At 39.7% G+C, this 15,105-nt stretch overlaps 2 protein-coding genes across 2 annotated transcripts in view; both read right to left on the bottom strand.

Annotated features, from left to right (window-relative positions):
• LOC129743641 (cGMP-dependent protein kinase, isozyme 1-like) overlaps positions 1-15,105 on the bottom strand; it is a 118,708-nt gene that overhangs the window by 19,489 nt on the left and 84,114 nt on the right. The window contains exons 3-4 of the mRNA XM_055735719.1: positions 14,257-14,514; positions 12,903-13,309 (exon numbers count right to left, since the gene is read on the bottom strand). Coding sequence (XP_055591694.1) covers positions 12,903-13,309; positions 14,257-14,514 — 665 coding nt within the window. The remainder of the gene's footprint in view (positions 1-12,902; positions 13,310-14,256; positions 14,515-15,105) is intronic.
• Positions 4,221-11,644, bottom strand: LOC129743640 (uncharacterized). Its single transcript, XM_055735718.1, has 2 exons — positions 5,671-11,644; positions 4,221-5,608 (listed from the first exon to the last, which is right to left on the bottom strand). Exon 1 carries the CDS (start codon positions 11,038-11,040, stop codon positions 5,737-5,739), a length of 5,304 nt encoding a protein of 1,767 aa, XP_055591693.1. The 5' UTR covers positions 11,041-11,644; the 3' UTR covers positions 4,221-5,608; positions 5,671-5,736.

Here is a 15,105-nt window from a genome sequence, read left to right as displayed (position 1 = left end):
TAATTTAAGAAACTCTTGTTTCAATCAATTGAGCATTAGGCAACATTTCTCAAATTTCAAAAACCTCATTGTCTTAAAAGTTTTTTTGGTCTGCTGATTAGTAAAATAAGATTCAGTTACCTGGGTTTTGACTTGAAATTTTGTATGGAAAAAATGCGAGAATTTTTTCGGAGAATGTCCATTTTTTGTTTTTTTTTTTCAATATTTTGTTCTAATGTGATTCATATAAAATTCCAATGTTGCAGTTTACTGAAAAATGCACTGGCTACAAGTTTACCCGAGACAGCAAAGCGATAGGGGTAGCGATAAAAAAGTTGTTACGCTCAAAACATTATTTTTTCATGGAGAGAAACTAGCCGTGATGATGAATATTTTGTCCAATTTTCGGAAATATTATTATAAAACGAAAGTTATTCAAATTAGCCAAAGTTTAGCTAACATTGTGAAATTTCCTTTTTTTAACCAAGATGGTCACGATCTTCGTTCAAAAACGTTATCTTTTTTTGACCATTCTGTACTTCGGCTCTATTTTCAGACACCAACCAAATTGTTTTAATTTTTTTTCTTCAGAAATAGACAGTGAACATGTAGAAAAAGATACAGCAAAAATAGTTATCCAGCTCTATATGACCCTAACCGGCTACGAACATTTTGTTTTTTCTTTCTCACACTAAAAATTTTATTTACAGAAAAATCTCATTCCCTCTCTTCGAAAGAGTATAGATTGAAACACATGAATTATTTCGAGAAAATGAAGTATGCTGACCTTTTCATTATTGCTTTCATTATCATTTTAATCGCTGAAGCATAAATAAAAAAGCTATGAGATAGTCAAGGTATCAAACGTCTGTAAGATAATGTCGGTGTCCTCAGATATCGATCCCAATAAACTGCAAGATTGGAAATGCCAAAACATAATACAAAAAGTGATTTGAAGAAGTAAAAAAATAGCACCACCCAATTTTAGTTTAATTTTTTCAAAACCATTGCATCTGGTGATTTTTACCTTCTGGATGTCCTTACTTTTTTTGCAAATGATAGACAATCTAATATATCGTTGCATTACAACGTTTCAAGACTCAAAAATCAAAAAAATTCTTATTAAAACAATATTCCAAAAATTGGACGAATAATTTGTCAGTTTAGCTAGTTCATTTTCATGACAAAAGAACGCTCTGTTTGGGGCATTATAACTATTTCCTCGCTACTCCTACCGCTTTATCGTATAAAGAAATTTCGATTATATAACGGGAGAGCAAAATATTGAAACAAAACCAAAAATGTTACACTTTCCCAACAAATTTTTGCGAATTTTTTCATACAAAATCTCGAACCAAAACGCGAATATCTACAAATCATTGTAAAAATTTGCAATAATTCTGTCGTTTGTTTTGACCAAAAAGGAAACATTTTGTACTACAGAGTTTTTGAAATTCGAGAAAAGTTGCAATTCGACACACTCGATGTTCTCAAACATAAGCTGAACCTTGGGATTTTTATGCAAACTTTGAACTGCAATAACTATTTGTTAAAACTCCAATCATGATGTGGCCTTCTGATGAAATATGCCGACAAACGGGGCATCATGCATGATGCATCATTTGTATACCATAAAACTTATTCAATTTTTATTTTATCATTTAATAATAACAAAATGATGATGACATTGCAACTCACATCGCACACAGGGAAAAACGATACAAAATTGTTTACGCCGAAACGAAAAGTTTAAGACCTATAGTGTTTTCGAAACATTTTTCAACATTACAACTACCGTAATGCGGGGAAGATTAATTACCTTTTTCAATGCTTTTTTATTATATTTTCTGTTAAAAGGGTTTGTAATATAGCTCAGTTGGCAAGACAGTTGCTTCCTGAGCCGATGTTCGTGAGTTTGAGCCCAAGAGTAAACATCGATCACAGTTGTACCGGATAAGTTTTTCAGTGACTGTCCGCCAACTGCATCGTTGATATAAGTCGCGAATGACATAAAGATGTTGAAACGACTTTAATCGAAACAAAAAATATTTTATGTTAAGGGAATTTGGCTTGTTTCATATTGTTAAAACCAGTACTGGACTCCCATGAACGTAAAACATGTTTGCTGACATTTATTTGACTACTTTAAATTTGATTTAAAAATCGATTTCGTCTTTGTAAAGAATTAAAAGCTTTGGGGTAACATTGATCAGTCCCTATTTTTACGGTTTCAACGAATTTTCTTGATCATAAAGGATACACAACACCTTCATAACATTTACAAATACTAGTTTATCAAGTAATCATGATGAAATTCTACAAAATTGAACACAAAACTTCCGGTGGCTCAAAGATAATAAATTTGTAATCTTTGGTCCAGTGAATTCTGAGATATATAATGCTGAATTGCTGTGTTTCTTGATTAAGTCCTTAATGTGCGGTCCTTAATGTGTTAAGTCCGAAACATCTTCTATGGGTTTACAAAAAAACAATTTGCCTTCATTCAATTTACTATGCCCTCGCAATATTCCTCTTTATTATATTTCTTCAATCTTCACCACTCGATAGGATTTCTAGCCTTTTGTCCTAGACTGTCTTATTAACTCTTGGAAAATGTCCTTTTTTTTAAATATCAAAAACTTACCTCAAAATACAACAAAAACTTTACCAAAACTATGCATTTACCAGGGAAAAAGGTGAACTCTCACATAAATAAACCAGCTGCTTCTAAACGCATCGATTTCATCATGTTTGTTTGCGAGCCTTCGAAAAAATAGATAACTGAAGATTTACACTTTTATTTACATTTGAAATTTTTAAAAACAAATCAAGTTTCTCCCAATTTGGAACTCAACTTATAGGTTTTTAAACGAAGAAATTTTGTTTTTGAGATATTTTAACTTTAGACTTAGTAATTACTGAATATGTGGAAAATTTTTATGTTCATCAAAGTAACCCCGGTGATTTATGTTACCCCGTTTTTCGGTACTTCAAAATGATCTTTCGATGATGGTGAATAAATCACCTAGAAGTGAGATAGAAAAGTATTTTTTGTAGTTTTAATTTTAGAGCTACCACGTCACCACGCAAGTTTTTGAAATGAAAAAAAGTAGTCGGGTAAAACGGACACTTTCAATATTTCAAAAATACCAATGTTTGGCACAAATCTAATGATGGAAACATGTTCGCCTTAGTGTATCAACACTTTCGAGACCTTTCGTTTATTTATAGCATGCAAGGTCCCATAATAGTTAACAAAACAAACAACAACTTTGAGGATCCATTATTTCATGTTATTTTCTTGGTTTAAAAACGTTTTCAAATACTTAACTTACAAAAATATCTACTTCTACAGCCATTTTTGCGACAAAATGTACCTTTTCTGAGCAGTGTCCGTTTTACCCGACCATTTTTGAAAAGCGTAATTTTCAAGCATGTTTTAGACAGCTATTAAAAAGTCTTGATGAAAGAAATTCACTAATTCCATTGGTTAATGCGATAGCAAACAACCTAAATTTCCCATCTGCACGAAAACTGCGATGAAAAAAGTGATATCTGATTTTCTATTGAAATTCTACCTTAGGGTGTCCGTCTTACTCGACTTTCCCCTAAAAGCTTTGTAGAAGACGTCATCATTGTAGAAGCTAACCATAAATAATGATGAATATTTAGAGATAAACGAACAAACTAAAGAAAATTAGCTGTTTTTAAACAACTGTACTCCTAGTTTAAGTGAGTTCGATTACTGTTTCGATTGCATTATAATAAGGCAGATTTTACGTTCATGGATATATAAAGTTTTTAACATTTAACCGTTTTTTATAGCTTCATGAATGATTTTAACTAGCTATTTTCAATGGTTTTTAGGAGCGAACTTTTTTATTAAATCACCATTTTTATTCATGACAAATGGATTTTAACTGATCAATAAACAAGAATAAATTCAACATTTAAGGTAAGCAAGTTTTGAGTACAAATGTAGCTAAATATATATTTCAGGTAAAAGAAAATGTAAAATTATTGTTATGAGTACTTTTATAAGAATAAGAATGGTAACAAACGGAAAGATTAAAAATAATAATAGCGCTCAATGTTTGAAAATCAAGCTTTGGCCGATCAGATGTTCTTTTCCGGAGGCTTGAACAACCTCATGCTGTAACCGAAGTTGTGACCGAACTAAACGGGTTGCTTATTGCCATTTTTTAAATTTGCTCTAAAAACCCTTGAAAGTCTATAGCTTAAATCAATCATACAGCTTAAAAAACGGTTTATAAACGTTTTCACAAATGTAATATCCGCCTGATTATGATATAACCAAAACATTAACCGAACTCACCCGAACTAGGAAGATACAGTTATTTGAAAACAGCTATTTTTCATATTTTTTTTTCAATATTTTTCGTTTTCAATGACGTCTGCAAAACAATTACTACACTTTTTACAAAAAAAAATTTTTCCAACTCACTACTGGGTTATTAAATAACTTTTATCAATAGCTCATTTTGAAGTACTTGTAATGAAGGGAAAATGTCCTGAACACACTGTTGGCCTAAAACACTTCGTTTTAGCGTAAACAATTTTGATTACCTTTTGTATCGTTTTCCCTTGAATGTTTCGTGAGATAGTTTTTTAAAGTTATGGATTTTCAGAGAAAATTTAGAAAATTAAGCAAAAGATGTACAAATTTTAACATTTTTTCGATGCCGTAAAACACTTCACCCAGTATGACGGATTGGCTTTATGATTGTTGGGGCTTAGATCGGGCTTACCAGATGTACCGAAGGGTTTGCTACCGTTTACTCTGCGAATATCAAAACGGTCCAGAAAATTTATGTCGTATATCGTCACTTGAACAACTAGGGTGAAATTACTCCGCAAAAGCACCAATATTTCGCAATCTGCAAACGCCACTTAACACCGCACAACAACGGCACACTTTGCCGGGATAAATCAACGGGTTTCGACGAAATTAAATAAGTTTGAAAACCTTTTATTTAGGGAATTTTAGGCTTCGTCTTTGGTGGATAAAAAAACGCGCAACCGAGCAGAATGAGGTTCTAACTATACACTAGTTTATTGAACTTTTTACATTTGTTGTACCTTGAACAAAGGTACACAATTTGAGAGCTTTACTCAGAGCATTACTTTAAAACAATTCCGATTGTGAGTAGGCTCTATTTAGGTGACTACAAAATAAAATGATTTAGATTTTTATGTTTCATTTCAAAGATCTTTTCGTTTAGATTTTTCATTGGTACCAACATTCCGGCCACCTTGAAATGGCTTATTTCAAAATAACAAAAATGATACTTCTCCTTCGACATATCTTGGGACTGCTGATCTTCAGCAGGGCTAGCTGGAAGCTGGATTGCTATAGCGTAGGGGGTTGGCCGCAACATAGGGAACACGGCCGTCTTCAGGTGGATGCCAACTATCGCAGTCAGCGTACGTACAGATGATCAACACTTCTAGCTGGATGGATGATCATGGGAATTGTCGATCGTTTGGGACATCGACAGGACAAGGCTCTCTCACGGACTAGGATCTTGGGATTTGGCAGCGTTACTTGCTACCAGGCCACTCGGGCGGATACGGATAGGCACAACACTGTGCCACGGAACCTCTGCAACTGGGAAAAGAAAGACCAGGTAGATCGAACGATTGGATTGGAGTATTTGGAACCGCAATTACCTGCGATATTCCCACGAGCGCCTCGAGCAAATTTCGGCGTGCTCTACCAGGTCTTCATTTCAGGATTCATTGTTCAGCTGGCGGATCTGGCATTGGAAGCAGGGCCAGCTTGTTGACACACCTCCTAACATCTTCTCGTTTTCCGGTTCGTAGCGTTACCACTCGAACAACGCCGTCTTTACCGGGGTGCAGTTTCTTGACGATACCAAGCGGCCATTGAGCGGGTGGCAGCAAGTCATCGTGGATAACGACCATACTTCCTTCTTGGATGACAGTTGCTGGCTTCTGGTGCTTCGTTGCTCGGGATTGTAGTTGCTGAAGGTATTCTGGGTACCATCTCCTCCATATACGCTGGAACCTTTTTTGGGTAAGCTTCCAGTGTGTCAAATGGTTATCGGGAACTTCAGCAACATCTTCATCGGGTGGTGCTCGCAGGCTTCCTCCAACAAGGAAGTGTCCAGGCGTAAGCGCTTCTATGTCGTCGGGCTCAGTTGGAATTGGAATGAGTGGTCTTGAGTTTAAACACATTTCAACTTCTGTTAACAATGTTGTCATGTCTTCGTACGTGATGTTGGTTTGTCCAATCTCCCGGAGCAAGTGATGTTTTGCCGACTTAACCGCTGCTTCCCACAATCCTCCAAAGTGGGGGGAACGAGGTGGGATAAATTTCCAAGTTATACCTGCTTCGGCACACCAGTCGAGAATCTGTTTTCTACCATCAGCGTCGGACTTCAACATCTGGTGAATACGTCTCAGTTCGTTGTGGGCACCTCGGAAAGCTGTTCCATTATCGCTATGGATTTCGTGTGGTGTGTTCCTTCGAGCGGCAAAACGTCGTAAGGCTGCGATGAAAGCTGATGTTGACAGGTCTGAAACCAGCTCTATATGCACGGCTCGAGTAGTGAAACAAACAAAAATTGCTATGTAGGCCTTCGTTGGACCTCGGTTCCGCACCGGAGATTTGATATACACTGGGCCGCAGTAGTCAACACCACAAACTGCAAATGGTCGTCTTGGAGCAACTCGGGAACTTGGAAGATCTGCTACGCTCTGCTCAATCATCTTGGGTTTACTGCGGAAACACCTATGGCACTGATGATAAACACGACGGGCTAAATCACGTGCACCTATGACCCAGAACCTTTGGCGAATTGTTGCTAACATGAGCTGCGGGCCGGCGTGGAGTAGAGTTCGGTGATAGTAATCGGCCAACAGGCTCGCCAACGGATGCTTAGCAAGCAGAACTATTGGATGTTTGACATGATCAGGAAGGTGTGCATTGCTCAGAACACCACGGAGTCGGATTATTCCGTCAGGGTCGAGTCTAGCGCGTAGATATTTCAATGGCGATGATGGAGAAACACGACCGTTCTTAGTTAGGCTGGCAATTTCTTCGGACAAGTGCTGCTTCTGAGCTAGACGACACAAAGCTAGTTCTGCGTCCTTCAAATCGGTAGATTCCAGATATTGAAATGGTTCGAGTCTCTCGTTTCGCCTAACAGCCTTCACGGCACGTAGATATCTCATACAGTAGGCCACCGTGCGGCGCAGTTTGCTGTAACTGGAGTATAAGCCGAATAATCTGGAGGCGAAATCTTCTGTTTGATCGGATACAGCTAAAGACACCACGGGTGTTCTTTCTTCGGGGATGGAAACTGTTTTAGCACTTGATAGTTCTGTTTGAGGCCAATCCTTCGTTGGCAAGGCAAGCCATGGAGCTCCAGTCCACCAGAGTGGATGATCAGAGATTTCGGTTGGACTGATTCCACGTGATAAGGCATCGGCGGGGTTTGATACACCGGGGACGTGTTTCCAAGATTTGATATCGGTTTTGTTTTGAATCACGGATACTCTGTTCGCAACAAAGGTCTTCCAACGTGCCGGGGTGGACTGTAACCAATGGAGAACGGTGGTGGAGTCTGTCCAAAAATAAACGTCAGCGGTAACCTGGAGAGCACGTGAAACCTTCTCATACAACGTAGTCGACAAAACTGCTCCACACAGTTCTAGACGGGCGATAGAGTGGTGACTGGTTAGGGGTGCTACCTTCGACTTCGATGTTAACAGACAAACTCGTACTGTTCCGGCACATTCGGAACGCATGTAGCAGCAGCTGCCGTACGCCTTCTCAGAGGCATCTGAGAAAAAATGCAGCTGAATCGATGTTGCCTGGGCGATTGATGTGAATCGTGGAACTTTGAGGGTGGTGATGGTGTCTAGCGTCCCGTGGAAGGTTTTCCAGTCAACCTGGTACTGCGGCGGTAGTGGACGATCCCATTCGTATGTGTGGCCTTCTTCGGTTTTAAGCGACCATAACAACTGCATGAACAGTTTAGCAACTGTGATTATAGGACCCACCAACCCGAGGGGATCAAAAATCTGGGCAATATAGGACATTATTTTCCTTTTAGTCAGCACAGCTGCAGGTAACGGCAACTGTACACGGAAGCGGAGCACATCGGTTTTGGTCTCCCACACAAGACCAAGAGTTGAAACAGATTGCTCATCTTGAAGGCTATGAACAGGCGAAACTGCTAGATCTTCTAGTGGAATTCCTTCTAAGACGGCTGATTCGTTGGAAGCCCATTTTTTTAATGGAAAACCGGCAGAGTTGGCTAAATCTGTTGCTTGTCGGCGGAACTCAATAGCTGAACGAATATCATTTGCACCTGTAAGGCAGTCATCCATGTAGAAGTCGCTTTTAAATATTGCTGCCGCCACGGGATACTTGTCGCTTTCTTCTTCGGCCACCTGTTGGAGTGCGCGGGTGGCCAGAAATGGTGCTGAGGCAAAACCGTACGTAACTGTTTGGAGTTCGTATGTGCGAATGGGATCTTGGGGATCGGTTCGCCAAAGGATTCGTTGGAAGACGCAATCATTCGGATGTAATTTCACCTGGCGATACATCTTCTCGATGTCTGCTACAAGGGCTATTGGGTGCTTGCGGAAACGTAAGACGATCGACAGCAAATCGTCTTGAATTACTGGACCAACTAACTGCAGGTCGTTTATTGAAAAACCAGACGACGTCTTGCAGGATGCGTCGAAGACTACACGGATCTTTGTGCTGGTGCTCGATTCTTTGAATACAGGGTGATGCGGAAGGTAGCAATGCGGGTAAGAATCATCAACAGGATCATCGAGTTTGATCATATGGCCCAGCCGAATGTATTCTTCGATGAATTTGGTGTAGTCTTCACAGATTTGCTGGTCACGGTACAGTCTTCGTTCAAGACTGTGAAAGCGACGTTCAGCGATAGCACGGGAGTCGCCGATGGTTACTTGAGGGTCACACGCGAGTGGCAGTCGAACGACGAAACGACCGGACGAATCGCGAGTGGTGGTAGTGATAAACAATTCTTCGCACTTCTTCTCCTCACTTGTGTACAATGATGACGGTATTATAGATTCGAGTTCCCAAAAACGTTGCACTGCTTGTTCAAGATCACGATCAACAGTGCTAAGGTGACACACTAGAGGGACTTGATTTGATTTAATCGGTGCCGACCCGGATATCGTCCATCCAAACACAGTGTCGACGAGAACTGGTAATCCATCGCCAAGAGAGATCTTGCTGCCATTGTAAAATTCGTGGTACACTTCGCCTCCAACAACAAGATCGATGTCGGCAGGGATGTTAAATGATGGATCGGCTAACGTAACATCAGGCATTCCCCATTGTGAGAAATCAACGGGTACTGTTGGCAAACATGCTGTCGGTTTCTTGAGAACTAGGAACTCTAAACTGGTTGTGAATGGAGAAACTCGTGAACGTATCGTTGCAGTTAACTGACATCTTATCTGCTTCGCAGAATCTCCGATTCCTGAAACCGCGATGTCAACTGTTTTTCGACGAAGATCAAGTGCATTCGATAATTTTTTCGTTATGAAATTACACATGCTGGCGGAATCTAATAGCGCACGGGCCGGTAACTCGTTTCCGTGCTTATCAACAATTAACAGCGCCACTGTTTGTAGTAATACTGTGCTGTTTGACGATTGGACGGATAGGCTAACATGTTGTGCTGAAGTGCCATGTTGTTCTATCGCTGTCGATTGTAGGCCTGATGGTTGTACGGCTTGTGGTTGTACGGCTTGAGGTTGTGCGGCTTGGAGTTGTATGGACTGTGGGATGGATTGTATGCTAGACTTCGATGACGAGGGAAGGTGTAGTAAAGAATGATGCCTTTCGTGGCATGTTCGACAAGTGTACTTGGATACACACTTCATGGCAACATGACCTGATCGGAAGCAGTTGAAGCATAAGCGCTTAGATGCTACTAATTCACGGCGACGATGAACGGGCCAACTCTCAAACCTTGGGCATTGGAATAACAGATGTTTTTCTTTACAGGCGACGCAAGAAGGAAAGGTGGACTTTGCCCCTGCTGCTACTGTGTTTGCTACCATCTTCTTGGAAGTGTACTTTGAACCAGTCGATTTGGCCACTTCCGATTGCTGGAGTTTAGCTGGCATAACTGTTTTCAGTACACGAACTCGCTGATGAAGGAAGTCTATCATTTGGGTGTATTTAACGTCATCATTTTCGCTGGTCTTCTCTTCCCAAGCACGCAATGTCACATGATCTAGTTTGTAGGAGAGAAGATTCAGAAGTGGGGTATCCCAATGTTCAACGGGTTCATCTAGTTTCGCCATCGCCTTTACATGTCGATCAAAATCATCAATCAGGTTGTGCAAATCTTCTGGGGATTCTCTATTTACTGGTGGGAGATCGTAAATGGCCTTAAATAGCTGTCGCTTCAATAACTTTCGGTTATCGTACCGCTTAAGAAGTGTACTCCAGGCATTTCCATAATTGTTGGCCTCAACATCAACTGACTCAAAAGGTTTACGTGCTTCTCCTTCTAAACATTGCAGCAAATATTGCAGTTTGGCTACGGTTGGGATGTCCGAGTTTGAATGAACCATTGAAGAAAATGTGTCCCGAAACGACAGCCAACGAGAAAAGTCACCATTAAACTTTGGGAGATCAATTTTTGGCAAGCGGAGATGGAACGAAGGGGGAACAGAACCGAGCAAGGTTGCATTGCACACCGAAGATTGATTTGCGTCTGCTGGGGGACTGGTAGAGAGCAAAAAACCTTTCGCTTCACAATAACGGGCCTCGAACTGCACACGTTCTTCTAAATGGGATTTCTTATTCTCCTGATCGTCGTTCCGTTCGATGTCAGTTTGGGCTTCGGCAAACTCCAGATTCAGTCTGTCTAAGGTTTCCATCCGAACTGGAACTTGTCGATGATCACGATCTCCGTTATACTGCGCAATAAATTCTTCCACTGCATCAACCATCGCAAAAATCACATCTCTGCGGCTCATGGCATCGGCCAACTTCGCTGCTGTCTTCGACATTTTAGCACTGATTTTAGTAGCACCGCTAGTTCACTTCACTACCACCACACTTCGAGAGAATGACACAATCGAAACGATTAATCCTTCCCGTCGCGGATGTCAGTCTCTTACACGGAACGAAAGATTGGTACAAATCGAACGATTTGCTCCTTCCCGTCGCGGTGTACCAACTTTACCGAGAGTGCTGAACAAATCGAACGACAAAATCCTTCCCGACGCGGAACAACACTCTTACGCGATTGACTGCCACCCACAAGACCTAAGTTTGAAGGCAAACTTTCCAAAATTGCCTTTTTTCAATTTGCGCAAAAAATATTCAAAGTGCCAAAAGTAATAAAAAATGTGCCTCAGGCGTTGCGCGCTATCTGATCACCCAGTGTAGTGATTGAATGACTTTGTTTGGCGGGAATTCCTATTCTGCTGTTGCTTGCTCATGCGTTTTGTGCTACCACCAATTGTATTAGGCTTTGATATGGCTATTCTTGGTGCCAAGCCTCTTCCGCATACAAGTAACTAAATTGCGTACTCACCGGCTATTTTCTGGTTGGAAATTCCTTCGATCCGGCTCGAAGGACCAAATGTTGGGGCTTAGATCGGGCTTACCAGATGTACCGAAGGGTTTGCTACCGTTTACTCTGCGAATATTAAAACGGTCCAGAAAATTTATGTCGTATATCGTCACTTGAACAACTAGGGTGAAATTACTCCGCAAAAGCACCAATATTTCGCAATCTGCAAACGCCACTTAACACCGCACAACAACGGCACACTTTGCCGGGATAAATCAACGGGTTTCGACGAAATTAAATAAGTTTGAAAACCTTTTATTTAGGGAATTTTAGGCTTCGTCTTTGGTGGATAAAAAAACGCGCAACCGAGCAGAATGAGGTTCTAACTATACACTAGTTTATTGAACTTTTTACATTTGTTGTACCTTGAACAAAGGTACACAATTTGAGAGCTTTACTCAGAGCATTACTTTAAAACAATTCCGATTGTGAGTAGGCTCTATTAAGGTGACTACAAAATAAAATGATTTAGATTTTTATGTTTCATTTCAAAGATCTTTTCGTTTAGATTTTTCATTGGTACCAACAATGATATCACCTACAAATTTGATATTGCTATTATTATCCTATATTGTTGATGTGAAAATAATGACAATTACCAATATTTTCAAATATATTTTTTTTGTAATTCAGTTACCAGTCAGGGCTAAAATGCATCAAAAGGCATACCAAAAATTCACCTTTAAAATCTTGTTCCATATGCTGATATATGATTGTTTTGAACACGCGTTTTTTTTTATTTCAATATATTATCCATCCAAATATTAATTTTTATGATTTCAGCTAGTAGAACTTTGTGTAATATTTTGCAGCACATTAATGTTTCTTCTTTAAGAACATCTTTGACAGAAAAATGTAAAATTTAATTTGAACAAAGCCAAAAAAATACTGCAATTGGTAATCTATGTGTAATGACATCTCAAATATTTTAGAAAATATAAATTTTCAAACACTTTTTTCACTTAGCAAAATCTCGTACTTAAAACATAGCTCAAAAACTGTTCTATTAAGTTTTTTTTAAATTTTCATTTTCGGTTTCAGTGGATAATATAACATTAGAAATATGGGCCAGTTGATGAAGTCTACGATTAAAAAAAAATGTGAACTAGAGTGAACAATCTAGAGTTTTGAAGAAGTGTTTTCATATTTTCTAAATTTTTTTCCCAAATATCCATCAAGAAAGATAACTTAACCCAGGAAAAAAAAATCTTCGAAATGGCTTCTTCTAGGTCCAACATTATTTAGTTTTCCTAAGTTCGAAGTAGCCTGCTAAACAACCGAAACCAAACTCACCTGTAATCTTTGTCGTATTTCGGTATCTTAATATCGGAAGCGCTGCCCATGACCTCACAGCTTTCGCCGGAAACGCCGTGCCTCTTCATGGCCAGCAACACCGAGGTCCTGTTGTTGTTGATCTGGTACTGTCCGGCATTTCCGTTGCCGGTCCCGTTGTGAATGATTCCTCCTGCACCGCCACCGTTTTGTTTAAGGTTGAATCCCTTGCCGGGAACTCCATACAACTCGGACATCGGCAGCTGCTGACCGGCCATGACGTAGTTGGCCTGAATGCTGGACAGCAGGTCACCCTCGGTCGAACTTTTGCAGGAGCTCTGCTGCTCATTCTGATGGGAGGACGCCGTGCTGTTTTCCAACTGCTGCTGCCGATCCAGACTGGTTGTGGCCGTTTGCTGGAGAACACTCTGGGGTAGGAGGAAGAACAGAAACATTGGCTGGTTAGCGCTTTATGAGTTCACCCCCATCGTAAAGTACAATTATTGTGGTCAAGTTAAAATTAACCATTCAAGACACGCGACACGATGGCAAACCCAACGCATGGTAGTCAGTCATTCTTGGATAGACAGCCGACCTTGCCAGAGAACCGTCCATAATGTTCCGATGCAAATTTTGAGTGAAACTCAACAAAGGATATCAATCAAATTGATTTATTGGTGAACCTTCATCTGTCTCAGATTTTTAACCAGTACATGTTGATTTTTTTTTATTTGAAATTTTTAAGACCTTGGCCATTAAAAAAAGTAAATAAAAATCGTGTTAAAACCATGATTTTAAATCGGTCAATCGTCAAAATTGATAAAGCCACAGGAAAGAAATTAAGAATGGTAGATGGAAAAGTTAATGTTATTTTACAAATTTCGGCTTCAAAGGATTCTTAACATTTCTTCTGGATAAGGTTAGTGGGTTTCGGTTGGATATTTAAGGAATGGCTTGAGTTAGGGATGCATGAAAGGTTTTGACGTTACCTAAGATAAGAGTCTACAATCTCTCATCTTTAAATTTTAGAGAAGGTTCACCGGATCATCTCAGTGAAAAAAAAACGTAAAATTTATAATAGCATTATATTCAACGTTGAGAGCAGATGAGAGTTGAATCAACTCAAAATAGCTTTAAGCCGACAAACTTTTCAATACAGTACTAATGAATTATACGGTTGCTAATCTGATAATTCTTCATATAAAATTATCACTTTCAAAATAACAAATTTACACCTAGGATTTAATTGCTCGAGCAAAACAGATTCTAATCCTGTCACCTGTGTTGTCTTAAATAACGAAAAAACCAAACCTAACCCTCTAATGAAATAAAAAAAAACGCCTTACATCTCACACGCATGATGACGCTTCCTTACCTTGAGTTTGTCGATCTCCCGCTTGAGTCGGTTGATTTCTTCGTCGCGAATTTTGAGCAGCTGCCGCAACCCGTGGATTTCGTCCTCAGCTTTGGCGACGGCGCCTTTCGGGCCATTATTGGTCTGGCTGTTGAGCGTTGGGGTGCTTCCGTACGATTGGAAGCTATCACAGTTGAATCCCGACTGGGGGATGGACTTCCGGCGGCCATCGCTCAGCACCGTCCGCTTGCCAAACAGCAGCTTGGAGTTTTTGCGGATCTGAAACGAATGGGGTATCAATGTAGAACCTTAGATTTTTATACAAAAGATTATAGGGGAGATAAGGGCATAACGAGCACCCGGGGCATAGTAAGCACTCCTCTTTTCTTCAAAAGTACGAATTTTCTGAAATAAATTATCATGGGGATTAATTTCGTTATTCCTATGGTATAAATTCAACAGCAAAAAAATATCTTCAGCATCTTTGAAGAAATGTTGAAAAAAACCAACTAGGTTCTCAAGTGACGAATATATTATAATTTTTGAGCGCCGGAAAATAAGCTCTTATGATGGTTAAATCATTTTGATCTATAATGTACGCACTGCAACATGATATACACATTATTTCTCAATTTTCACCATCTTTAATTTTTTATTTTTTCACTAAAATCAATTAGAAAACGCGTTTTTACTTCATTTGTTGACTCGGGGCAAACAGAGCACAATCAATCGGGGCACGATGAGCGTTCAAGCCGTAGAATCTAGCAGCGAATTTAACTCGATGAAGCCAACTGAATTAAAGAGCTACAGCTCGACTAGTTTCATTTGACGATTTAGCTTATGGGTAAGGTGTCAGAGAGGTATTTTCTC

This window comes from Uranotaenia lowii, chromosome 2 (genome assembly GCF_029784155.1).
Source record: "Uranotaenia lowii strain MFRU-FL chromosome 2, ASM2978415v1, whole genome shotgun sequence".
NCBI classification, from domain to species: Eukaryota; Metazoa; Arthropoda; class Insecta; order Diptera; family Culicidae; genus Uranotaenia; species Uranotaenia lowii.
Note: the sequence above shows the minus strand (reverse complement) of the source record. Positions and strands in the feature narration are given on the sequence as shown.